At 48.5% G+C, this 24,526-nt stretch overlaps 9 protein-coding genes across 9 annotated transcripts; 5 read left to right on the top strand and 4 right to left on the bottom strand.

The window, feature by feature from the left end:
• The first annotated feature begins 179 nt into the window (after nt 1-179).
• Nucleotides 180-1,058, top strand: LY89DRAFT_681279 (uncharacterized protein). Its single transcript, XM_018214253.1, has one exon. It carries the CDS (start codon nt 316-318, stop codon nt 808-810), a length of 495 nt encoding a protein of 164 aa, XP_018076271.1. The 5' UTR covers nt 180-315; the 3' UTR covers nt 811-1,058.
• A 155-nt stretch (nt 1,059-1,213) lies between these two features.
• Nucleotides 1,214-2,097, bottom strand: LY89DRAFT_729407 (peroxin PEX11-1; the record flags this gene model as incomplete). The annotated part of the gene is made up of 4 exons (XM_018219379.1): nt 1,214-1,603; nt 1,657-1,805; nt 1,851-1,967; nt 2,058-2,097. The coding sequence occupies 4 exons, from the start codon at nt 2,095-2,097 to the stop codon at nt 1,214-1,216; spliced, it is 696 nt and encodes a 231-aa protein (XP_018076270.1).
• A 356-nt stretch (nt 2,098-2,453) lies between these two features.
• Nucleotides 2,454-4,310, bottom strand: LY89DRAFT_681275 (NADH-ubiquinone oxidoreductase 51 kDa subunit). Its single transcript, XM_018214252.1, has 4 exons — nt 3,948-4,310; nt 3,822-3,893; nt 2,784-3,771; nt 2,454-2,732 (listed from the first exon to the last, which is right to left on the bottom strand). Exons 1-4 carry the CDS (start codon nt 4,239-4,241, stop codon nt 2,563-2,565), a joined length of 1,524 nt encoding a protein of 507 aa, XP_018076269.1. The 5' UTR covers nt 4,242-4,310; the 3' UTR covers nt 2,454-2,562.
• Nucleotides 4,311-4,433: 123 nt separating this feature from the next.
• LY89DRAFT_681274 (trimeric LpxA-like protein) lies at nt 4,434-5,319 on the top strand. Its single transcript, XM_018214251.1, has 3 exons — nt 4,434-4,506; nt 4,574-5,042; nt 5,092-5,319. Exons 2-3 carry the CDS (start codon nt 4,668-4,670, stop codon nt 5,278-5,280), a joined length of 564 nt encoding a protein of 187 aa, XP_018076268.1. The 5' UTR covers nt 4,434-4,506; nt 4,574-4,667; the 3' UTR covers nt 5,281-5,319.
• A 6,782-nt stretch (nt 5,320-12,101) lies between these two features.
• On the top strand, nt 12,102-13,461 carry LY89DRAFT_681272 (transcription initiation factor IIE, beta subunit). Its single transcript, XM_018214250.1, has one exon. The coding sequence runs from the start codon at nt 12,298-12,300 to the stop codon at nt 13,198-13,200; it is 903 nt and encodes a 300-aa protein (XP_018076267.1). The 5' UTR covers nt 12,102-12,297; the 3' UTR covers nt 13,201-13,461.
• Nucleotides 13,462-13,787: 326 nt separating this feature from the next.
• LY89DRAFT_681271 (DSBA oxidoreductase) lies at nt 13,788-14,843 on the top strand. The gene is made up of 2 exons (XM_018214249.1): nt 13,788-14,006; nt 14,245-14,843. Exons 1-2 carry the CDS (start codon nt 13,832-13,834, stop codon nt 14,733-14,735), a joined length of 666 nt encoding a protein of 221 aa, XP_018076266.1. The 5' UTR covers nt 13,788-13,831; the 3' UTR covers nt 14,736-14,843.
• Nucleotides 14,844-15,351: 508 nt separating this feature from the next.
• LY89DRAFT_681270 (uncharacterized protein) lies at nt 15,352-16,087 on the bottom strand. The gene is made up of 3 exons (XM_018214248.1): nt 15,538-16,087; nt 15,443-15,481; nt 15,352-15,386 (listed from the first exon to the last, which is right to left on the bottom strand). The coding sequence occupies exons 1-2, from the start codon at nt 15,736-15,738 to the stop codon at nt 15,467-15,469; spliced, it is 216 nt and encodes a 71-aa protein (XP_018076265.1). The 5' UTR covers nt 15,739-16,087; the 3' UTR covers nt 15,352-15,386; nt 15,443-15,466.
• A 274-nt stretch (nt 16,088-16,361) lies between these two features.
• Nucleotides 16,362-17,451, bottom strand: LY89DRAFT_714931 (uncharacterized protein; the record flags this gene model as incomplete). Its single annotated transcript, XM_018218167.1, has 5 exons — nt 16,362-16,399; nt 16,463-16,501; nt 16,831-16,932; nt 17,016-17,234; nt 17,309-17,451. The coding sequence occupies 4 exons, from the start codon at nt 17,449-17,451 to the stop codon at nt 16,468-16,470; spliced, it is 498 nt and encodes a 165-aa protein (XP_018076264.1). The 3' UTR covers nt 16,362-16,399; nt 16,463-16,467.
• A 5,939-nt stretch (nt 17,452-23,390) lies between these two features.
• Nucleotides 23,391-23,869, top strand: LY89DRAFT_388678 (uncharacterized protein). The gene has a single exon (XM_018207166.1). The coding sequence runs from the start codon at nt 23,462-23,464 to the stop codon at nt 23,729-23,731; it is 270 nt and encodes an 89-aa protein (XP_018076263.1). The 5' UTR covers nt 23,391-23,461; the 3' UTR covers nt 23,732-23,869.
• Nucleotides 23,870-24,526: the final 657 nt, after the last annotated feature.

Here is a 24,526-nt window from a genome sequence, read left to right as displayed (position 1 = left end):
ATCTGTATGGCTATGCTCCATGTCTGCATGTTGGTACAGCCAACACTCTGGGTTCGAGACTCGAACCCACCACTAAGAGCTCCAAGTGTGGCTATCGGTGCTCAGATGGGATTTTAATATCCGCTGGGCAAGGCAGAATCTTGGGAAAGAGTGGGAAGCTTTTGTGGCCAGGTATTCATTCTTTGTTGTAGTATTGTAATCCAAGAAGTATATCTTGAAGACCAAAGTCTCAGACTTTATTGCATCTCATCCAGCTCAGTGTCCTTCTTACAAGTCCCATCATATATTTTCAGAACTTCTCCATACTGTAATAAAATGGCATCCCAAAATACTTCTCGCTATCACGTCGTCCCTCCCCACGAAGAGGACGAGCGTGATTACTCCCCTCACGATCATCTCCTCCCCACCATTTCCCTCAAGAACTTCAACCACAGCTGGTCCATCACCCTGAACCCCATTGTTGTCCTTCGCGGTCTCTCCACTATCTTGTCGCTCGTCGCTTTTATCATTTTCGTTGTCGATGGCGGAGGAGATTTCATCGCGGCCGATATCTTCCTGGCTTGTATCATGATCATCAATGTCTTGATGCTCGTCCACTACACAGTTTCTCATCTTGTCAAGGTTACTGTTGAGGTTAGGGAGCAATCGTATGCCTTGGGAGACCGCAAGAAGCCGAGGGTCTCAACTTATCTGGATCTTTCATTTGCAGCGGCCTTGACGCTGTCTCTTATCATTGGAAATGCGGTCAAGAGAGGCTGGTATGGTGGTGCTTGGAAGGGTGCTGTAGTCGTTGGTTACTTCGTGGTGTAAGTTCTCCCTGTATCGTTTGACGGTAGAGCGGTGCTGATGATATTCTCAGGTTGATGCAGATCATGCTCGCTGTTCCAGGTCTTGAGACCAAGAGCTTGACTGTTACCTTCAAGTTAAACGACAATCAAGGGAAACAGGTTCCAGATACGAAGCTCCCGTCTCATCAAGCGACTGCTATGGGTGGAGCAGATATTGGTGCTGCTCGTCGACGAACCCCCGAGGCTGAAGACCCAAGACAATCTGCTGAAGACTTGGTATGAATGAGCAAGAATGGGACGAACTGAGATGAAGGGTGATACTGTATCGGAGAACTGTATCTGAATGATGAGCATAGGGAGTTGGGGAACATGGTCATGGATAGTTGTAGACGGTTCGGCGTAGGGATTCTTACACTTCTTACTTATCATATTAATTTATCCCATACATCTTTCATCGAAAGCACAGTGCTTATCGAACCAGCAACCCCAGTGACAGCTGCAGATGTGACAATCCAACCTACAACGTGTCCCGGGATGAGCAAATCAAGTCCATCTACCACTAATCTTCTCGTGATGCCAGCTCTCTTATGCTTCTTTTCAAGTTCAGTTTTTCTCCGAGCTTCTATAGCTTCATCAGAAGAGGACTCGTCATCTCCTTTCTCTTTCAGCTCGACTTCCTTCCCGATAGCGTTCAAAGCAAAAAGCTGCACAATCCCCCAAAGCAAAGAGAACACCAAAGCATAAAACCAAAACCTATTCGCCTCAACTAAGCACCACTTCGTCCATTCCGTCTCCCAAACACCCATAACATCTAGCTACCACACCATTAGCACCTCCACCCCACACTTCGAAAAAGAAGCGCACTCACAATCGTCACACTCTCCAAAAACAAAAACGCCCCCATACAACTCCACTTCCCGACGCCCAACACAGCAACCCATCCCGTTTCCTCTCCAAACGCCACATAAGTCTTCGAAAGACAATCCATCCATCTAAAGAACCGGATATATCGCCGTCCTATTTCAGGTCAGTGGTGCCCGTAGAAAAGAAGCTTAGACGTACCAAGAGCAAATTGTCGTCTTAGGAGAAGCCACGTTTTTGCGTCTTCGGAGGTGAGGGGATAGACTGCGAGGACTTGAGAGATGGATTGTAGGAGGCGGAGGATCTTTTCTAACGCTCCTGGAAGGTGTTAGTGAAAATTGAAGGTTGAAATCACGTGATGTAGTTGAAGTGGTGTGGGGTGGGGGGATTGAGAGAAAGGGTGTATACCAGCGTCGTTTGTGAAGTGAATGAGTTGTTTGAGAGACATTGTGACTAGAGTCGAATCGATTCGGGCTTGTGGGATGAGGAGGAGTTGATAGATGAAAGACGTTGGCTCAGGCCACGAAGAGAGAGACAGAGATATTAGCGTAGGATGTCTGTAATTATCCCATCTTTATTCAAAGGAAATGTAAGGGTCTATTTTAAAAGTCGGCGTGGATTGAGATAGTAGCATACGAGGAACGATGTGACGTTGTTGAGAGAGTTTAATGGGTCACCATCAACCTTTTCTTTCTTCACGAGATATTTGCTCGCTTAGTGGCCCGCGCATGAAATAGGAGCAAATGGAATGCTTGCCTCTATTCTCACGGTGGCAATTATGGAGGCATAAAAACAACTCAGAAGTCACAAACGAGTAATTTTGCGTCTGATACCATTGCTCATGAAAGAAACCTGTGCCTAAGAGCAATAAATACAAGAGGCATCTTATACACAATCTTTTACTATCCCCAATCTATTGTCCCGGTGCCACTAACTTCCCCTGCTGAAGTGCATTATGATCCCAGCCACCAGCCAAAGCTGCTCCTCCGCTCTTCTCAGCATAGTCCTTCATCCGTGCCTCTAATTCTGGTCTAAAATGTCTGATCAGACCCTGGATGGGCCAAGCAAAAGCCTCGCCGAGAGCTGTTATTGAATCAGCAAAAGCTTCTTTACGTATCATTTAGAATTACTTACCGCAGATAGTGTGGCCCTCAACCTGCTTTGTCAACTCTTGAAGCATATCAATCTCTCGCTCCCGTCCTTGTCCCTTCTCGAATCTCTTCATAATCTGTTCAGTCCACTTGCTACCCTCTCTGCATGGTGTGCATTGGCCACAAGATTCGTGTCTGTAGAAGTGACTAAGTCTTGAGATGGCACGAACAACATCTGTGCTCTTGTCCATCACAATGACAGCCGCAGTACCAAGACCTGACTGACTGTCCTTCAAAGCATCGAAGTCCATGAGCTGCTCATCGCAGACGGCTTTTGGCAAAATCGGTGTCGACGATCCTCCAGGAATGATAGCCTTCAAGTTGTCCCAACCGCCACGGACACCACCGCAATGCTTGTCAATGAGCTCTCGGAGAGGAATGCTCATCTCCTCTTCAACCGTGCAAGGGTTGTTGACGTGTCCGGAGATACAGAAGAGCTTAGTTCCGGCATTTCTCTCACGACCAAAACCTGCGAACCAGTTTGCTCCTCGTCTGCAGATCGTTGGTGCTACAGCAATAGTCTCGACATTTGCCACCGTAGATGGACATCCAAAGAGACCGACAGCAGCTGGGAACGGAGGCTTTAGACGAGGCTTGCCAGGCTTGCCTTCCAGAGACTCAATTAGTGATGTCTCTTCACCACAGACGTATGCACCCATTCCTCGGTGGATATACACATCGAAGTCGTAGCCACTACCGCAAGCATTCTTTCCAATCAACCCGTCCTTGTATGCTTCCTGGATAGCTCGTTGCAGAACAGTCGCTTCGTGATAGAATTCTCCACGGATGTAGATATATGCAGCTGTGCAGTTCATTGCTCGACCTGCAACCAGACATCCTTCGACGAGCTTATGGGGGTCCTTTCGCATAATTTCTCGGTCCTTGCAGGTTCCAGGCTCGCCCTCGTCCGCATTGACGACCAGATACCTCGGCTTGTTGTCCTTGTCCCAGTCCTTGAAGTTCATGAAAGACTAGATCTTGTCAATTCCATTCTGATGTATTAGCCGTACAAGAAACGTACCCATTTCATACCCGATGGGAAACCAGCTCCACCACGTCCTCGCAGACCAGACGCTTTAATCTCTGAGATAATCTGTGACAATAGTCAATGGCCGTCCCCTCGTTGATATTAATGGTCCCAACGTACCCAGTCATGGCCTTTGAGTAAGATTTCCTTCGTCTTGTACCAATCTCCATACTTCTTTGCACTCTTCAGATCTGCTCCATGGTGTCCGTACAGATTTTGGAATATTCTATCCTGATCTTTCAATCCACCATATGTCCGCTTGGGTGGGGGAGCGTCCTGGACAGTGGCAAGTCCTCGACTTTGCTGCGAAGAACCGGCCAGAGGGATTCGAGGAGCAGCGCACGCTGTTGATGGGAGGACACGGGAGGAGAGGGCAGATACAGCCTTCGTAACAGGCGCGTGTCGCGAAAGCATTTTGAAGGTTGGTTGTGCTCAATTGAGCGATACTTGTGAGGAAACGGCAGCGTTGATGTTGAAATTGAGGGACATTTAGATTCAAAGCATCATTACCTACTCATTGATTGGTTGTGGCGGCTTTGAAGCTTTTAGCGGCTCAAGCTTATGCACCCTTGCATTTGGACGACAATGGAATCGCTCCAATGTTCACCAACACGATGGACAACACAACTGAAACTGGATGATTCATTCAATCCTTTATTCTCTGAAAAATATGAATGAAGTAAGCGATATCGAATTGTGGTCCTGACAATACCCTTTCTGATATCTGGTTTTGCTATACTTTCCAGGCCCAAACACTTACCACAACATTATTGACTACAGTCTGATCAGATATCAAGACCTACGCTCGTGGCAGCTTAAGCAGAAACTGGCCCTACCAAAATGTCGAGCAAACGCGCCTCCATGATGCCTCCGGCTCCCAAGCCTCCTACATCCCTCTCGTCCTCCCTCGTCATCGCAGAACACGCCTCGTTGACCGGCACGAAGCTTATAACTCTGGGCTCAAATACCGTCATCCACCCACGATCAAAGCTCAGCTCAGCATATGCTCCTATCACAATCGGCAACAGCTGTATCATTAGCGAACGAAGTCAAATAGGCATCCAAAACGAGCCAGATGAGGAGGAAGCAGATCCGGTCGTGATAGAGGATGGAGTTATTATAGAGGTCGGTGCTGTGGTCGAGGGGAAGAGGATCGGTGAGGGTAGTGTCATTGAAGTCAATGCTAAGGTTGGCAGAGGCGCCGTGCTAGGAAAGGTATGTTTTCATGACTTTGCTGGCAAGAGATATCTCTAACATCTAGCAGCACTGCAAGATTGGTCCGCTGTGCGAGGTGGCCGAAGGCGAAGTTCTCCCAGATTATACAGTATTATTCGGGAATGGGATGCGGCGGATAGACAACAGCGGAGTAGAAGATTTGAAGATGAAGATGGTTGCCCGTCAGGTTGAGGTCTTGAGGAAATTGATACCCAGCAAAATAGCAAAATTTCAATAAAGGGTTTAATTGAGCTAGTAATCACCTTGTGTTCTTGGCAATAGCTCAAGTTCTCTTTGCATTGAGATAGCCACCTCTACCTATTTGTTTTACAATGCTTTCCCTCGTTCACATACTCCTTGAAGACGCCGTGTGGACAAATGAAAGCCGACCGGCTATGCAGCAATATCATACAAGCAAACCAAAAATCACCACGTAATTTTGTTCTTAATTTTGTCCACCGCCTCTGGGTCTCTTTCCTGCATGTCCTTGTTGAGGACCACCCATTGATCCCTCCTCTCTAGGTCGCTTCACACCTGCCGGTCCTGTGGGACTGAAGGTTGGTGCTCCCGCGTTCAATCCACCTCGTTGCTCTCGTTGTTGTGGAGGACCACCTCTGCCTCTGCCGCCTTGGGCTCCGGCGCGTGGTTGATAGAGCTGGTTGCCTCCACGTCCACGAAGTGATGCATTTCCTCTCATTGTTGGGATCGAAGAATATCTTTGAGCTCCGCCAGCATTTGGTGGTGGTGCCTGGACAATGTTAGCGCTAGAATTCCGAAAACCAGAAGACAACTTACACCAGGGATGTTGCTAGCGGGAAGGTTCGTGGATATGCCTGCTGTACCGTTTGGTGCCGAAGGGATGCTCGACGATTGGGAAGTTGTCTGAGCCGCTGGAGTATCGGTTTTGACTTCCACTGGCTTCGTAGCTGGAGCGGAAGTTCCGTTCGGCGCAGTCATGGGCTCTGGACTGAAGTTAGTGATAATGATTCGATCTCATCTGTAGGAGTACTTTACCTTTGTTCGAAACAACAGCGGGGGTAGCGGTCACTGGGGCCACAACTGCAGCAGGTGCTGGTGGGGGAGGCTTATAAGCCTTGACTTCCTCCCAGACTTCAACTACTGGTCGTTCAGGTGTTTCTTGAGCAGCCTTTTCCACAACCTCAAGCTTTCCAGTGGTCACCTTCAATTTGTTTTCGGTAATATTGATCCGTAAGGCAGACTTCTTTCCCTCCATTGTCACGGCTTGTGTCTTTGAGTTTTCAGCCTTCTGTTGCAATTCAGCTATCACCTTCGCGTGCTCGTCCTTGATCTTCTGGGTTTGAGCATTAACTTGTTTCTTGACGTTATCGACAATGATAGCTTTTGCGGTTGGATTCTTTGCAATGACATCTCGTATCTCGAGATCAGACATACTCGCGATGTCAGCAGCGGTTGTAGATGTCTTTTGACTTGGAGTGACGGGAGTAGCTGGCGTTGCCTGAGGTACCTCCAAGTCTGCCTTGGGATGCTCTACAGGAGTGCTACTTGGTGCATTCGTCGCCGAAGTTCTCGATTCAGCCAACCAAATCTGCTTCTCTTGTTCGAACTTCAGCTTGTACTCTGCTTCGAGTTCAGTCTTCTGAATCTCTTTTGATTCCGCAAGCTTCTTGTTCAAGGCAGTCTTCATCTTATCCGAACGAGTCTTCAATGTGGCCTCCATTGTGGCCTCAATCTGTGCAGCCTTGTCCTCTTGCTCCTTAGCCTTGGCTTCCGCTGCAGCAATTCGTTCTTCGAGAGCCTTCTTCTCACTATCAGAGATGCCAACACCTTGAGTCTCATCGATTTGACCCTCTTCGGTGCCATTTTGCATAGGGGTATCGGATACTTGAGTAGTCTGCTTGCTTGCCTTAGCCTCCGCAGCCTCAGCGAGAGCGGTGTTTCTCTCTGAATTGGCTTTCTCAAGCTGTGCACGAAGATCCTGCAGTTGTGCTTGTAGTGACTGCTTTTCTTGAGTGATTTGTTCGAGTTGCTGTCGAAGAGTGGAGATTTGTTGATCGAGAGCAGGATCGATTTGTGGTGAGGCTTCTGGGGTTGCTGCTACTTGAGGGGGAGATTTGGCGACAGAAGAGAGAGCGCGATCTCGCTCGGATTTGACCAACTCAAGTTCTTGACCTAAAGAGTTCAGCTGTTGCTGTGCCGTATCCTTCTCCATGACAGCTGTCTCGAGCTCTTGCTTCAAACCATTAAGTTGCTCTTGAAGGGCATCCTTTTCTTGAATAGCGGCATCTCTCTCAGCTGTCCTATCCTTGTTTGCATTCATATTGATGCGATTCCTCTCCTTAGCTTGCTCGATCAATTTGGTTCTCGATTGCGACCAAGCTGCCTTTTCTGCTTCCAGTGTTTGAATTTGTTCCTGGAAAGGTTCTTTCTCAGCCAAAAGAGAGTCGCGTTCAGCACGCAGAGACTCGATAGTTTCCTTCAGCTGCTCCATTTCCTGGGGATCGATGCGGTCGTATTTGGAGATGATATCTTGCGTCCGCTTTTGCCAACGATCACGATCTTCCTGAAGAAGCCGGTATTCTCCGTCCATAGTCTCCTTCCCATGCTCAAGTTCTCTGATCTTAGCTTCCAATGGCTGTATCTGCTCTGTGAGTTCCTCCACACGCTTGGTCTTTTCAGCCAAACGTGCCTCAGCTTGGCGAGCTTCATTTCGCAATGTGACACTCGCTTCGCGGACCAAGTTCAGTTCATTTAGCTTGTCCATCAGATCTTTGTGTGCGACAGAGCTACGAGGGCCGTCGGCATGAAGTCGACGTTCTTGGTCAAGCTTGAGTCTACTTTCGTCCAATTGGGATTGTGCGTAGTCCAACTGTTGCTGTAGACGCTTGGCTTCCTGCACCTTGAGCTCGTATTGGACTTCAATGATCTCCTTCTCTCGGCGCAGGAAGGAGTTGACTTCACGAAGACCATCCGCAGCACGGTCATTTGTAGCTTCAGTGGGACCAGCATTTGCGTCCGAGTTATCAGCTGCGACACGACTCTGCTGCAAAGCGGAGATCTGGCCTCCAACATCTTCGAGCTGCTGGTGTAGAACCTTGTTTTGTGAGTTCAAGTCATCACGACGTGTCCTGATCTCCTTCAGCTCCTGCTCAAACTGCTCGCGACGCTCCTCCCATGAGCTTTCGCTCTGAGTTAGAGTAAGTTTGGCTGACTCAGCTTCAGCACGGAGAGTGGCAGATTGAGACTTCAACTGATTGTGCTCAATTCGCAGATTCTGAAGAAGTTTAGCGGCTTCAGCGTGCCTCACAAGCTCATTCTCGTAATCTTGTTGGGCCTTTGTTGCTATAGCTGCTTGTGCTCGAAGGTCTTGCTGGTGGTATTGCGCAGCTGTGGCGTGCTTCTCATCTTCGTCCTTGAGTCGAGATATCTCTGCCTCGAGGGCAGACTTCTCTTCTTCAACCTGTCTCGTGACCTCGGATTGTTGATTTCGTAGTGTGGTGAGCTCATTATTTGTGTTGGTCAGTTCCGCAGATATATCATCGACTCTTTGTTGGAGTTCACGAATATTTGTGTCCTTCTCTTCCACAATCTGGTCCATCTCTTCACGATACTGATCTTGAGTTGCGTTCAGACTCTGCAGTTCCTCCTCGGTTGATTGACTAATGGATTTGTACTGCTCCATCTGGTTCTTTGTGTTCTCCAATTCCGCCTTGGCAAGCTCAAGATCTCGCTTCAGCTCAGAGACCTCAATAGCCAATTCTTGCTCCCTAATGAGATCACCTTCGACATTATCGCCGTTCATATCTGTATCAGCATTCGTTCCAGGGCGTGGCGTCGGTCTAGGTTGCAGCAGTTCAACACGCTCTTCGGCACTCTTCAACTCAATCGTGAGTTCATCAACTCGTGATTGAAGGTGGTCACGAGTAGTCTTTGCCGCGACCAGCTCCTCCCGAACTTGGCCCAGACTCGATGCAAGATCGTCGATGCGTTTTTGGTTTTGCTGAGAATCATATTCTTTCCGCAACTGGGTTTTCTTGTGATCTTCCACCTCATCGCTCAGTTTGCGCTTCGTGGTCGACAGTTCGGTCTCTAGGGTTTCTACTTGGGATTGCAGGCGTCGTCTAGTCTCCGAATCTGACAGATCTCGTTCATTCTGTATTGTTTGTTGATTTGAGATTAGATTGTTGAGTCTACTTCTCTCATTCATCAAGGCCTCATTGTCCTGGTTGAGGCGATCCTGAACCTCTTTCCATAGCTTCTTCTCCGCCTTGAGGTTGGCATTTTCATTCCGCATGCTTTCAAGAAGACCTTTAGCCTCGATAAGATCCTCGGCAACTTGTTGTGTACGAAGGTCTTGCTTGGCCGACAACTCCGAGAGGGTATGAGATCGACGTTGCACCTCTACATTCTCCTTCTGAAGCATTGCATAATTTGATTCGATTAGATCTCGTCGTTCCTTGACCAACGTAAGCTGGCTGCTGACTTTCGCGATCTCTGACTGGAGGGAGCCTTTCTCTCTCGACAAAGTCTCGATCTGCTCTTTCATGGTTCGCCGATCAATGGCTTGTTCGTTTCGGTATTGATCGAAATGTGTTTGGAGTTCGCGGACTAGAGCGCCATTGTCTCGAGAACTTTGCTCGATGGTCTGCATGACTCCATTGGTCGAGCCATCAACTGACTGACCAAAGACGGTAGGAAGATCTGCGGATGGTGGCAGTTGCCCACGATGTTGCAACATACGTCGGAACATATCTCGCTCCTTGACATAGCTCTCAGATCGCGTAAGCATAGCCTGAAGTTCGTCCTTGTAATTCTCAATCTTTCCTTGAAGCGCTCGCACTTCCTCGTGATCCTTCACAGCTTGATTCTTAGCGGCCAGTGCCTCCTCGCTCTCCATTTGAGCTCCGAGTTGTCTTGTGATCTTGAGAAGCTCTTGGTTCTTCTCTTGAAGGTCGCTCACGCTTCGGAAGACCGTCAATCTTTGACTAATGAGTCGGTCTGTATCAGTGAGACCTTCGAATGCATCTTCTCCAACTTCACCCCTAGCTAAGCGCTCGAATTGTGATTGTTCGGAGGGAGACAAAGCATCGAAACCACGTTCTCGAGCATCCAATTCACACATCAGCATCTTGATTTGGACGCTGAGATCTCGAAGCTGTTGACGCAAGATGTTGACCTCAGCTTGAGCGGTCGATGCCTCGTTCTCAGCCTTCCTGGCCTCCTTTTTGGCACGATCTCTCTCCTTTCCACTCTGATCCGCAACCTTCGACATCTCGATGACTTCTTGCTGGAGGCGTTCATGTTCAGCTTGTAGCTCTTCCAGTTCCGGTTGCTTGGCCTCCAAGGTTTGCATCATTTCATCCAGCTCAGCGGTCAGGCGGTCACCTCTGCGTTTTTCGGTTGCGAGTTGTCCTTTGACCTTGTAAAGCTCTTCGATAGCTTGTGTTGCAGTAATAGCAGACTTGCTTCGGACAGAACCTGGAGTGCCGAATTGAGCTGGTGATCCCGATCTCCCAAACATCGAGCCATTCAGACCTTGTCGAGGAGTTCCAGGTACAGAACCAGGCCGATTATGTGACGAGGCAAGAGCCTCCAGACGATCGACTTCTGCCTCCAGCTCTGCAATCTTGTGATCTGCTTGTTCGCGCTCCTGTCTTTCTGACTCGACTTCTTGCCTACATCTTCCAACCTCCTCAGCTGCATCGTCCTTAGCCTTTTCAAGTTCAGCCTCGACCTCTCTGAGCCTATTACGGTGAGTCTCTGTCTGTTGAGCCTGGAGCTCGGAAAGTCTGCGAGAGCTCTCAAGCTCTTGCCGGAACCCTTCTTCTGTCTTGGCCGCGGCCTCTTCGAGTTGTTGTACTTTCTCTAAAGAATCTTCCGCCTTCTTCTGCACCTCTTCCAACCGAGCTCGAAGAGCTTGTTCTGTCTTCTTCAGTGCTTCGACGTTCGATGTAGCTTCTTCATTGAGGCGCTGCAGCTCAGCGATCCGGGCACCCTTCTCTTTCCGGTACTTCAAGGCCTCCGCACTCTTAGTCTTGAGCTCGTTCTCGAACCATTCGTTATTACGCTTTGCGAGCTCGATCTCTTGCTTCAAAGATTGTTCTCGGAATTTCGCGCTCGAGGCAGCAGAATTGGCCAGTTGGACGGTTTGTTGTAGCGCACTTAATTGCTTGCCCAAGTCCTGTGCCTTCTGATGATGCTTCTGAACATCTTTCGCGAGCTCATCGTTGGCTGTAGTCTTTGAGTCCAGCACAGCAACGGTATCTCTGTTTGCGGCTTCGAGGGTTGCAATTCTTGCTTTTAGGGTTTCGACTTCAGACGTAGAAGTACTTGAGGAAGATTTCAGGCTCTGTAGCTCCGTCTCAAGAGAAGATCGTATGTTTTCTGTAGATCTCTTGTTAGCAATCATATCCTTCTAGACTTAGCAGCAGTGTAGCTACCTTCTTCGCTCAGCTTTGTCCGAACCTCTTCAACTGTCTTTTGCGCCTTCTCGACATTGGCTCTCAGGCCTTCGATGCGCGTCTCCGAGCTCCGTACAGCACTTTCAAGTTCAATATCGACCCGTACCTTGTCTGCATCTAATTCATCGTGCTCGCGCGCCTTCGCTGTGACTGCCGCAAGGATGGATTGGACAAGCTCTGCGGTAGGAGCATCGATCGCAGTGGTGATGGATTGTTGTGGCACATCCAGATATCTCGACAAGTAGTCGACATCCAGTACCGCCGCAGCCATATCTCAGGATATCGTCATCCAAAGTGGCGCGGAATCATTGAAGAAGAGGTTGCTGGTTTGGTGCGTAAATGGAGAAAACGTAAACGCGTTGTTGACTTGTTCCCCGCGACCAATCTTCCAAGGCGTATTCCGAGTTGCGAGATCAGCGCATTACCTTGAAGAAACACGAGATCGGAATTATTACCAACTTGCCCGTGAGAATGAACAAGTAGTGGTGGGGACCAGCGCGTAGATTCAAGAGGTCTTTCTTTGATAGCTTTAACAAGTGCACGTTTGAGGCTAGCGCCAAAATTAAGGTATGCCAAGATCGGAGCCTTGTCGAAAGCTCGCATTCACCTCAACGTCAATCTCTACAACCGTTTCCTTTGTTATTCAACTTCAACAACCTCCGGAAAGAGGAAGGGTAAGATTTTTTTTTCCGAAGCAATTTCTTCTCGGAGCACGTCGAAAAACTCTTCGACTCTGATGACCACGGTCTGCGCTTGGTAGATCTTTCGCAAACCTTCTCCCGCTGTTCTAGGCACACGATCTCACGAACCTCATCATGTCTTCCTATCTGGCAAAGCAACAGGCCGCTTTTAAAAGCGATGCCATGTCTGCTGCACCCAAAGTCGCAACCAAGCGTAATCTCGCTCCACCTGCCCCCGAGTCTGCGCCATCTCCAGCTCCTTCCAACGCCTCTAATGCTTCGAAGAGCGAGAGTAAAGACCCGAAACGCAAGCGGGAGGTTCAGAATGTGGTTTACTCGCAGCCCGCGGCGACTGGCTATGGAATGGAGGCTTTCACGCAAGTCACATATGTTATCGAATTTCTCAAGAAGAAGAACGAGCCAAAGACTTTCCGGGAGATTCTGGAATATCTGAGCCAAGTCAATGCCGACGAGCGTCAGAAGAGACTGATCGCGAGAATTCTTCTTCAGCACGAGCGAGTTTACCATACCCCCGATCCGAACTTGAAGGTCCAGTCTTGGGATTCGGGCACCTTCGAGCACAAGCCGATTATCAACGTCCGTACGAAGAAGGACTTGATCGCGTACCTACAAACAAAGGCGGACGCTCAAGGAGTATCTGTCAAGGATTTAAAGGACGGATGGCCAGACTGCGAAGATGCCATCGACCAGCTAGAGGCCGAGCACAAGATCCTGGTTACTCGAACCAAGAAGGACAATCATGCTAGAATGGTCTGGGGCAACGATCCAACTCTGCACCATGATGTTGATTCCGAATTCCAAGTAATGTGGCATGAGATCGAACTTCCAAGCGTGGACGAACTGGTACGGAAACTCCAAGATGCAGGACAGAAACCAGCGAGTGAAGATCCCAGCAAGCGTATAAAGGCAGCTCCAAAGCCAAAGGAGAAGAAGAAGCGAGCTCCAAGACGTGGTGGAAAGACTACGAATACACATATGGCGCATCTTCTCAAAGATTTCTCTCATATGAAAAGATGAAGAATCTCTGAGGTATACTTGGGACACCATGGTAATCGACAGACTTCATTGGTAAGCGTTCTGAGAGGGTCGTTTTTTCTTCATTAGCGATGGCGTTGGTTTGGTTATGAGACAAAAAAAGAGTGAGGCATCATGGTATGTGCGGTTCACGGAAAGGCTCTGCACGGTTGATGGCTGATTTCGAGAGGAGTCTCCTTTCGCCGAGGAATTGGAACTCCATATGCTTCTTCGAAGGCTTTTCACTACATGTACATCTCAGGGTAATCAAAAAACCTTGAAAGTACAAAAACTGCTCACAATATTGTTCCTCCATGTGACTTCCCCACATTTTCGGCGGAGTTTAAACCCTCGCCGAGGCCTTCGCTCGGTCTCGCTTGCGCAAAAAAATGACGCCGTTTTGATTTCTAATCTTTTCCTGTCCTAATTCAGCCTTCAAAGCGCATGTACCTTCCAAGTATTTCCATGATAACTAATCTTTATTCTCCTCCCTTGCGTCGCCTCACATTTCCTCGTTCCATATAAAATAGCTCACCCCGCAAATATCTGCAGATCCCATTTAGCTCCTACACTATAAAGCTACTTCTTTCTTGTGTTGTCACATCATTTTATGTTTAGACCAACACTTCGCAAAATGACCAATTTCGACATTGAGATCGTCTCCGATACTGTGTGTCCGTGGTGCTATGTCGGGAAGCAGAAGTTGGAGAAAGCTATCAAGGCCTACAAGGAATTACATCCCGAATCAAACGATAGTTTTTCGACCACGTGGAAACCATACTATCTAAATCCGGGTGCGCCAAAGACTGGTAAGTTTTCAGTCTCTCTTAGTCCATTTTAGTGTTGCAAAATGCTGGAGTGTTGATATCCATCAAACTTGAAACTATTTGCTGCGCCCTTCTCTTGAGGGGTGAAGAGCTATTGTATTTGATTCCTGTCTATGATTCATGATATCATTCATTGTTAGGCAACATAATACATTTTTTTTAGTAAACAGTTGCATTCAAATACACGATGAAGCCTCCACTTACTAAAAGTACTAAATAGGAATTGATAAGACCACTTACTACAAAACCAAATTCGGCGAGGAGCGCACAGCAGTGATCTTTGATCGCCTCTCCCAAGTCGGCAAAGAAGCAGGAATCAAGTTCAAGTTCGGAGGCAAGACTGGCAACACACGCGACAGTCACCGCTTGATCCAACTCGGAAAATCAAAGTCGCCAGCCGTCCAAACTCGAGTTGTAGAAGAGCTCTTCTCTGCATATTTCGAGAACGAGAAGGATATCACTAGTCATGAGGTGTTGTTGAGTGCCGCTAAGAAAGCGGGGCTGGACGAGAAAGAGGCAAAGGAGTGGTTGGAGAGTGATAAGGGTGGGAAAGCAGTTGATGAAGAGGTCGAGGAAGCGAGATTGAATCAAATCAGTGGTGTACCAAATTTCACGTTTGAGGGAAAGTACATTGTTGGCGGGGCTCAGGATTCGGAGGTGTTCTTGAACTTGTTTGAGAAGATCAAAGCTTCCAAGAGCGCAAAGGCTTGAGGGAGATAAGATCAAATCTGCGTTGTCTGCTGGAGCTTGGTGTCAATGGTCTTGCCTCGATGTGTATATTGTTTCGTTCATGGTACTGGGCTTAGCTCCAAGATTGAGTCATGTTTCTAAACTTGTCCTTAGTATTTTGGCACATTGATGAATTATTCACCACTTTTCGTTCAATGACCATAGAAAGGTTCTGTATTTCGGCTTGCCTGAATGTGCCAACTAGTGTGCTCCACATGCAGGAGGATGTTCCTCAAACAAGATTTCCTCCAGCCAGTGCCCAATCATCCCACGGCACCCGTCGGATCACAAATCATTAACCCATCTAACCGCTGTCAAGATGAACCAACAACCTTCATCCCACCAAGCCATCTCTAGCGACAAACATCAAGCCCTCCACCGAAGTCCGATCACAAATCACCACATTCCTCTCATACAGTTATCACCGGGAACCCCATCCACTCGCAACTAAACCTCATCTCACAGACCCTAGCCAACGTATCATTCACACAAACGGTCCGATACCCGTCCTCTCGACCAACATAATGGACCCCAGCATACTCATACTCTGACAGCCCACCCAAGTTCGAAAATTTGACTTTGAGTTCGTACTTAAGCCTCGTGTGGTGTTAGTCTTCGAGGTCAGACAAGAAGGTGTGATGAGTAAACAAGTGCAATGTCCGAGAACTTACGAGGTTGAAATGGCGTAGGGGAAACCAATCATTACACCACTTTCATGTCCGACTTGAGTACAGTTTACGTCGAAGACTGAGATATCTACATTGGTACTGACATTGTGATTCAGGACCGAGGATAATGTGCATGTGCTGTTCCGATATTGTTCGAATAGGTGGGGAAGTGTGCAGAGGGGAGAATGAGAGATTGTTTCTGGGTTGGATGGAGTGGTTTGGTTGTTGGTTTTGGTGATGGTGATCGTCTGGCTATTGACGGTACCTAGGAGGGAAACTAGGAGGGTGATGAGTGCGGTCCAGATGTTGGTGTACATTGTGTTGTTATTGTCCGTGGTACGGTTGACCTTCGTTTCTGGGCGAGTTCCATTTGTCCCAAGTTATTGTTGCTGGAGGAAGGGAATGAATGGAAAGTTTGAACGTGCTGGTGTCAAGATATGAACTTGAGCGCAGACAACATACAATCTTTCACTGGAATAAGGTGAATTGCAACTTTACTACCAACATTTACATGATAACAAACTATGACAGTCCATCATTGTTTGCCGAATCGTCAGATATACCAAGAATCGAAGCGAAACGACTATCTAAATAAACAGCACCTACAGCGCGAATATCATCAGTCGTGTGAAACGCTTCTGCTTGCAAAACCCCTGAAATTCTTCCACCCAACAATAATTACATAGTTATCGTGTTTACTACTCTGTAACTTGTACCATTGTTTGCTATTGAGCACACGGAAAGACACAAAAAGGGGTAGCGAAGCGAAGCGAGTAGAAATATCAACAAGATTTTAATGTGATCAGAGGAAGGTGACACTTCAGGGTTAGATTAGCTCTTCTGTTGTTTATACAAATTCTATGTGTAGATCTGGCTTGCTATGGTCTCTTTCATTTTAATATAGTTGGGACTTTCAAGAGGTTCAAGTTTTATATTCAGCTCAGTGAGACAGCTCAGTAAAAACGACTTTCTCCGGCCCTATTTGCCATAAAGATTTACAACTTCAGGATTATCAAATCATACACTCACCCCAGTACTTACAGGACTCAAACTCTGCATTCCAGATTGAACCATTCATCCCTAGAACATTTGAAGTGAAAATTGATTACCAAACTCAACGATATCTAAACTACATACAAGCGGAGAAGAGTATTCAATCCCAATGCAAAGTCAACGTAACACTAAAGTGCTTCGACCCCACAAAAGCACCGGTCTCGAGTTATACATCCATGCAGCCGCTTTACACTCCCTCAATGCATCGCTCGTCGTTGTGCAACCGAGTATCAATAGCAATCAAACTCAAACACACATCCCCAAATCCCTCCAATATCATCTTGAACCATCCGACATTCAATTAGCCCACATCCCACAAATAGATCGGATCCTAAAACTCGAGGAAGCTGACTTACCACCAACAATCCCCCACCCCTCCGTCCCACATCTTCCCCCCATACCCCACAACCGGACTCCCGGTGCCCACCCTGCCATCCCCAAAATTAACCGTAACAGCACTACCACACACAATCAGCAACGTTCCCCAACCATCCCCATAACCCCCCCCCCCCCCCCCCCCCCCCCAAAAAAAAGTACATACCTCTCCAACTCACTCCCAACCCATAAACACCCCCCTACCAACCCCTCAACCTGCACATTGAGCCCCTGCCCAACTAAATCACACACCGCATCAAAGACCCAGCAGTCTGCCAGCACGCTGGTGTTGGAGAGCGGGTTCAGGGACGGGGTCAGGATCGCGGAGGCGAAGGTGCAGTGTTGGTAGCCGAGGGTGAAGCCGGGGGGTGGGGTGCAGAGGGGGCTGGAAGATGGGGGAAGAGGTTAGTGAGAGTTTAAGGTAGGAGAGGGAGGAAGGGAGGGAGGAGTGGGACGTACTGTGAGGAGGATGTTGTGGTGGAGGTGGAGTCGCGGGGGAGGAGAGGGAGGAGGTTGACCCAGGCTAGGGGTTTGGTTGTTGGGTGGGAGAGGATGGGGAGCGTAAGGCAGGCGAGGATGAGGGTGAGGGTGGTGAGGTACATTTTTGAGGGCTGGGAGGGGCGTTAATGATCTTTCTAGTGTTTGAGGATGAGGATCCATTTACCTTGGATGTAGTTCAGGTGTGTGATCAATAGATGGGAAGCTCTCCCTTCTTTGTCCTTGGGATAGATTTGCTAATAACCTTGACGATGATGCCTTTGTAGGACTTGAGCTTGATGAGACTTATTGTTATAAGAGCAAGACCTAATTGCCAAGATATTGCGGTTTGGCCCCGGCAGGCTTTATGTCCTTGTGCTTCAAGTGAAGGCCATATGTAAATAGATGTTTGACCGTGTGTTTCTTTCAGGGTGGAGGGTCAAATCGATGGTAAATGATATGGCCTCTACGAAAATAGTGACTCACAGAACAGTGCAGGCAGTTGAGTCAACATCATGAGTGAATTGTATCATACTGGTGGAAACTTGGCATCAAGATCAATCACCAGTATCTTTAAAGATATTTGAGAGTTGAGTGACATAGTTCAGGAATAGTGAGCTGATGACGTGAGAGAACGTCTATTCGTTGAATGTTTTGATCGCAACTGTACATGGCAAGGAGATCAAATTTCAAGTGTAGCAATACCTCACGGGGTATAGGATTAAGGTAGTGAAAGAAGACATTTCAGGCATTGCTATACAAACACGATGTATAATTTGCAGGATGTAGCAACAGAATGGCACAAAGCAGATTCACGTCCATTTTACACCGCACCCTCACAGGAGCCTTTCACTCCTGAGCATTTTCCCACCTGGACATGTCCAGAATCGAGGCCACATCACCACACGAATCGTCACTGCTGAGATGATTCACACAATCTACGATTCAGAGCAAGCGGTGAAGAGCGTCGTCAGCTCAACAATAGTATCCACGTCCAAGCTTTGGCAAGAGTCGAATCGAACCTATCCCTTCCCTCCCTACACTATGCAGAGTAAAGGGGGGAGGTGCCGCCGTTCGCTAGCATGACAGTTCCCGTCGGCAAGCAATCAAGAGGAAGATTCGGCAGCGGCCCGCACACCATTGATGGGAAACGTGTAGCAGCAATAAACCGAAGCCCGCATGCATTGGGTCACCACGGCTAGCACATCGGGGCCGCCGAATGTTCCTTCGATACGGACCGGCACATTTCCTACTGGCTGATTTTCTGAGGACCATTCCACCGCCACTAAGTAGTCGAGTCCTGCATCGATAATATGATGTGGCTCCATGGGAAACACGCACTTTGTTGACAAGACAGCTGAAGAAAGCCAACTCTTGACTCATCCCGAACTGCAGATGAAGCATAAACCACCATCTTTAACAAGGAAGAATTCCAATATTCCTCGTAGTTGCAGATCTCATGGCTTGTACAGACAGGGAGTGCCACACACAAAAGAAAACATTTCAAGGCCACTGAAGTTGTTGATGTGGTGGACGATCGAGTAAGAGGATATAATTGCGCCAAGACACGAGTCAGTATACGAACCGCACATTGTTTTTTTTGGAGGGTTGACTATCTTGAGCTAGACAACACTAGAATTAAAACTAGAAGTCTATCTCCACGTGGTAACAACGTGCGAAAATCTCACCTTCAAAGCCCGATGAACCAGTTGTATTACACTAGCACGAACTGCAACCTTTATGATCTCCGAATACTACGTCAAAGAAAACCTTATTTCTCGCATTCCTGTTAGAGTAGATTGGATGCAGGAATACGAGCAGGTCTGGTAGCACTGCATATTTCAATAATCGATCCAAGTGAGATCTGAGCTGATCTTGCCTCACTGTTCACTATTGGGCCTAACGATCTGCAGTAGGGTCTTAGTCTTTCTGGTCTAGAACTTTGAGGCTTGCCTGACGGACAGGTCAGCGAGGAATCAATGTACTTCCCCTCAACTTGCAACTTGTGAGGATCAATAAATTAGATACTGTGGATAGAAGCACAACCCACCCTCCACCTCGTCGCCGCCGCTTAGCAGGGGAAAACCCAGAAGCACCATCGCAGGGCGTTGATTTAGTTTAATCAATTCGGTAGATCCCGCGAGGCTGGTGATATCCAAATCAAGAACGATGAAGCTTGGCGAGCTCAGATTGACTGCGATTTGGACATGAGTCTAGCAATAGTCGAACGCCTCCTCCACACGGATGTGGGGCCGATAGAGCTTTTTTGGAGGATAGTAGAAGGCGCTAATTGATGCGATTTCAAGATCACCACCAGACCGCTGCTTCAAAGACGATGCCACTTGCATCATAAGGCGTCAAGTGACGGCCATTCATATTATCTTCATTGAGTCGGTGTGCCAAATCAACAAGCCCATCAGAAGTATTGGACTGGCAACCTGCCGTGATGTGTAGAGGAGCAACCTCCGACGGTTGAAGATCTCTAAGAGGTTACTCGCTGGCTAACGATGCGGGCTTGCTTAAGCTCGGTGGCACTCCACGGCTAGATTGTTTTAAAGTCAAAATCACCTGCAGGTGCTACACCTGCAGACGTGCCATCGGCCTTTGACAGTTGACTGATAAAGCAGATTCGCAACCATTTCCAATATCCCTTTTTCGACAGCAGATCTTGCATGAACGGTATTGTGGATCGCCACTGGCCTCTATGCGCGACGTAAGGTGGTGCTAGCATCTCTTGATGCCCAATTTCGCGCAAGATAAAGATAGAGTTTAAATTTCGTCAGCCTCAGAAAGACCCTGAGCCTAAGTTCCTTCTAAGACCGTTCTGGAAAGATTTGAAGACATCAGGAACGAGCGCACTGGCGCTGCGAGTCGTGCGTTGAGACATGTTGCAGCCAGACGAACCCCGTTGGGCGTTTGAAGATCTGACGTGATTCGTGAGTTGGTCCAAGTTTCCAGGTTGGCCATGACCTGATCTGGGTTCAAGGAAGAGCGATGTCGAGTGAACTTCGATCGTCTGGAGACGAGGCGCCCTTGCAAGTCCCCTGCCGAAAGCATGCCATCCATCGTTCCTGTCGGCGACTCGTTGATGCTGAGCAGGCCCGACATTTCGGAAACAATGTCGCTCCCAGTCCGACTTGGCATGTTCAGATCCAGGTTGGCAGTTGGCAGCTACAGCCAAGTCTCGTCGTCAAGAATCGAGGACTTTGGGCTGTGACTTCGTCATCCTGCGTGTGTTAGTTTAATCTTGTCCACATGGCATCCCGATCTGATAAACTACCTCGGTAGCAGGAACAATTAGGTCGAGAAGACTAGTTACCCGTGCCGTTCTCCTCGTACAGTAGCAGATCCTTCGATGTGAAGTGCTTCAAAAGCTCGTGTGGTGTCATTATCCTAAGCCGGTCGAAACTGACGACCGTGCTCGGAAGACAAAACTGAAAATTAGGGCAAGCTAGGGTCATCCTCATCCCCCTATCTTACCGATGTAAGATGCAACAATGGGTCTCCTTCTGTCCGGGATCAAGGCTTTGGAAAGTGAGTTCTGCAACCCGGCCGATACATAGACACGGCCAAAGCGTTTTCTATCCCATCAAGACTGCAGCAGCGGCTTCAGCGTCGTTCCTGGTGGTGTTCGACCTGCAGCCCTGATTGGTCACGGTACTGGACCGACTGGTGCAGGAGTAGATGGGGCAGATGAGCGATCGTCGATTCGACATGACAGTGAGGCGTGCGTTGCTACCTTGTCCTGCTGCTGGGTAACAGGCATTCCTGGAGACTTGAGCACCGGAAGTATTGAAGCGAATAGCGGACGCAGATTCTGGCTGAGGCACTGGCATTATTTGCAGATGAGGCGCCACGATTCTGCAAATAGAAGCAAGCAATATGCATCCCGTCCGCCTGAAGAATGACGGTAATGATGACGGTGAAGGGGACTAGGCCGCAGCGTCACCGAGATTGCCATAGACTTTCGGTGAAGGATCTCACAATTCAGGACGACCGTTGACCTCCCTCCTCCTCTCTTGACGCAACACCTGGCTGGTCCCGCCCGCTGCCTCATGTGGGGCCTTCAAGAGGCCCCTGTAGTGTGGGAGATGAAACATTCATGCTTTTTTCATGCTTCTAGAAAGAAACTAGAAGCCTTCTGGATACTTTCTTCTTTCATCCTAGACCCGGGTTGCCGTCTGCTTTGGATATGGTCCAGGAACTTACTCGTCGATCTGGGACTGCCCTCCACACTCCGGCGATTTTTAGTATTCATCCTCCGAAAGAGACCTAATTTGTCATCATTTCATAAACTTTCTGCTGACCCTCTGCATTGGATTGGCATGTCTCCCTGGTCCCTCACGATTCAGTCCTGCTGTCCTTGGCAGAGCGCAAACCTTGTATGCAGGTGGAGACAAGAACCAGTGTGCGATTCATGACCCTTTGCCGACCATAGCGACGCTTGAATGAGTGAGATCAGTTGAGCAATTGTTCCCAAATTTAATTACAGTATTGGCCTGCCCAGGTCGGCAGGCTCGGCCAATCTCCCGAAGAGATCGCAAGTCGCAATTAGTGGCGTTTGATAGACGGACAGCGGGCCTTCTTTCAGCAGGTTCCTCGTCCGATGCTTGGACTGGGACTTGAGGAAGCCAGAGGCGACCAAGTTAGCTGCATAGAGAAGAGCCAACGGTGGCCAATGCCAAGTGTACATCCACCTTTGATCGTGGGTAGTGGGTAGTGAGTCAGCCGCGTTCATCCCGCAACGTTATCAATCAGTCAAAAGAAGCAAAACCGTTCACGAGCGTCAATGGCGGCGTCTGAATAGGAAAGTCGCAAGAAAAGACCTCAGATAAAAAGAAAAGAAAAAGGAAACCCTTCGCTAACCGTGGGAGACTCGGGGCACGGCGTTGGTTAGCAACTTACAGTAGCAACAATGCATGGGGGCCAATCCGCCGTTACCTCATCCCTCTCTGACCTGCAAGTATCCTGACCCATGGACATCCAAATCAATGGAATGAATTTATGTCGATTTGGCGAATCAGCATGGATTCCAGGTTGCAGGTTAGAGAGCACATCCTTCGGATTCGGAGAGTAAGTTTGAGCAGTGGTACATCCGGGGTCTAAGCTTGTCCAAAGAGAGTGGTCGCCAAGCCTGAAGGGTTCAGATGCTCAGACCCTGCTCTCAGTACTTAATTAACTGCTGCAATTTGGTGAAAAGGTACCAATTAATTGCCAATCACACGTCACGCTGACCTGCTTCATGGCATGACTCCCCCGTCTTCTCTCTGATATGCCGCCAAATTTGTCGCACAGACCCTTCGCCATCGCGTGGCAGCCCACTGACGCGGCAGCAGCAACCTTCTCGCATGCCACTCGATGGTCGAAGCGTCCAGACAAGAAACAGGTGGTCTTGTTGGACGCCTCACGAGTCGGATCACAATCCAGACAGTGATGTATCACCGTGAGCCCGGCGCAATGCCACTGCTCACGTCTAGACGCCCCAATACACGTTCACATCGGCTACGGCATGTGACGATTGGTCGGCAGCAGGATAGCGGCAAGCTAGATGACTCTGTCTGATTGTTGGAGCGGGTTGGAGAGTCGACTGAGGTTGGTACGTGTATGTGTACGTACCTATACTCCAAACAGCTGTTCGTGAAGATATCGGCAATGGTCCTCTGGCCTGCTCTAAAGGGCAAGCTCAATTTGGACGGAAAGGTTTCAGCTGTCATTTCGTCCCCTGAGATGCAGTCCACTTTTGGAAGAGCTTAAAAGAAAGCCAGCCTGTGAAAGCCTGTAAAATTTGGGTTGCTGACGTTCAAACATCTACTATCCCCCCCCCCCCCCCCCCCATGAATAAAGGGCCGGTGGAGATATTTTGAGGCTGTGTAGTGACAAGGGGGTGTGCCAGTAGGAATCTGGAAATTTCTAAGGCGGAGATCACACTTTTAATTTTATTGGCAGACACCCCTTTGTTGCTAATCAGCCCTATTGTTCTCCACCGGCCCTTTATTCATGGGGGGGGATAGTAAGTTCGGACCAGAGGTGGCGGTGTGCACGAAGTGGTCCTTGCTACTGTACACACATGCTCCCGGACGCTCTCCCCCACGAGAAGTACAACCCACAGGGCCTTTTAAAGGTTAAAATGAAGTGATGTTGCCACCCCTCACTCCACCTATCACTTGTCAGGTGCAAGGGCCATCTTCCAATCATAATAAAGGGCATCTCCTGCTCTCTCCAGCTACTCTGATGCTGCTTTACTACTCTAATTTATCATGGAAAACTATTATGTTCTTGTACCCAAGACTCCACGCAATAGAGAGCTCTCTAGGGATGATAAGCTTAGGCTGTAGACCCTCTATTATACTGCAGGCTGGTCTATTGCTGACATTCTACTCCAGCACCCTCAACTCTCTCCTATAGAGAGTATATGGAATAGAATGAAGGATATTCTGGAAGCATTAGATCCTCATGTACACAGAAACTACAGGAGGGCCAGAGCAGCTGTAAATGAGGCATGGGACATCATTCGCACTATGCCCCAGCGCTGTAAGGATGTCATAGATGCCCATGGAGCATATATAAAATAGTAGTCTAAATAGCTTCATTTTTTATGAAAGTGACTAAAAGCAGCGTGCTATAAGCATGCCATAAGTGGTGCGCCTAGGTGTGGAAAGAGAGTGGCAAGGGGTCTGAGCATTAACCTTTAAAAGGCCCTGTACGGAGTACAGCATCTGTACGATTCACGAGCAGCAGGACCCTTTCGTGTACCGTGGAGTCGTCATGAGCGTTGAGTGGACAGGCACTGCGATCGATCACAGAGATGAATGCCGTACCGTCGCTAAGAATCGACTCCATTCCAGGTGGCTTGGTTGCTTTTGTCGCTGAACCAGACGTTTTGCCTCGTTTTCGCTGCGAGCTCGTCCCATCTAAACGTGAAACACGGTCGAGTTGTGAGGCTGTTCTCTTCGCCTGATTGCAGGAGACACGAGAAAAGAGGAGAGGAGGGTACAGTAGGGAAAAATGCAGAAACAAGGATGGAAATTGTCCGCCCTTCTGACTGGACTCTGGAGTGCTTCGAGTAGGTTAAGAGTGGTTCGCAAGCTCTGTGTTTATCCGGTCTACGTGGTCGACGAGGAAAGTATTTCCCTTCCCTTCCCTTCCCATAGCCCTATTCCTCCGTAGCGTATGCAGGCATGTGGAGTGAGTCCACCGACG

This window comes from Mollisia scopiformis (assembly GCF_001500285.1).
Source record: "Mollisia scopiformis unplaced genomic scaffold LY89scaffold_4, whole genome shotgun sequence".
NCBI classification, from domain to species: domain Eukaryota; kingdom Fungi; phylum Ascomycota; class Leotiomycetes; order Helotiales; family Mollisiaceae; genus Mollisia; species Mollisia scopiformis.
The sequence above is the reverse complement of the archived record's forward strand: the minus strand, read 5'-3'. Positions and strand labels throughout refer to the sequence as shown.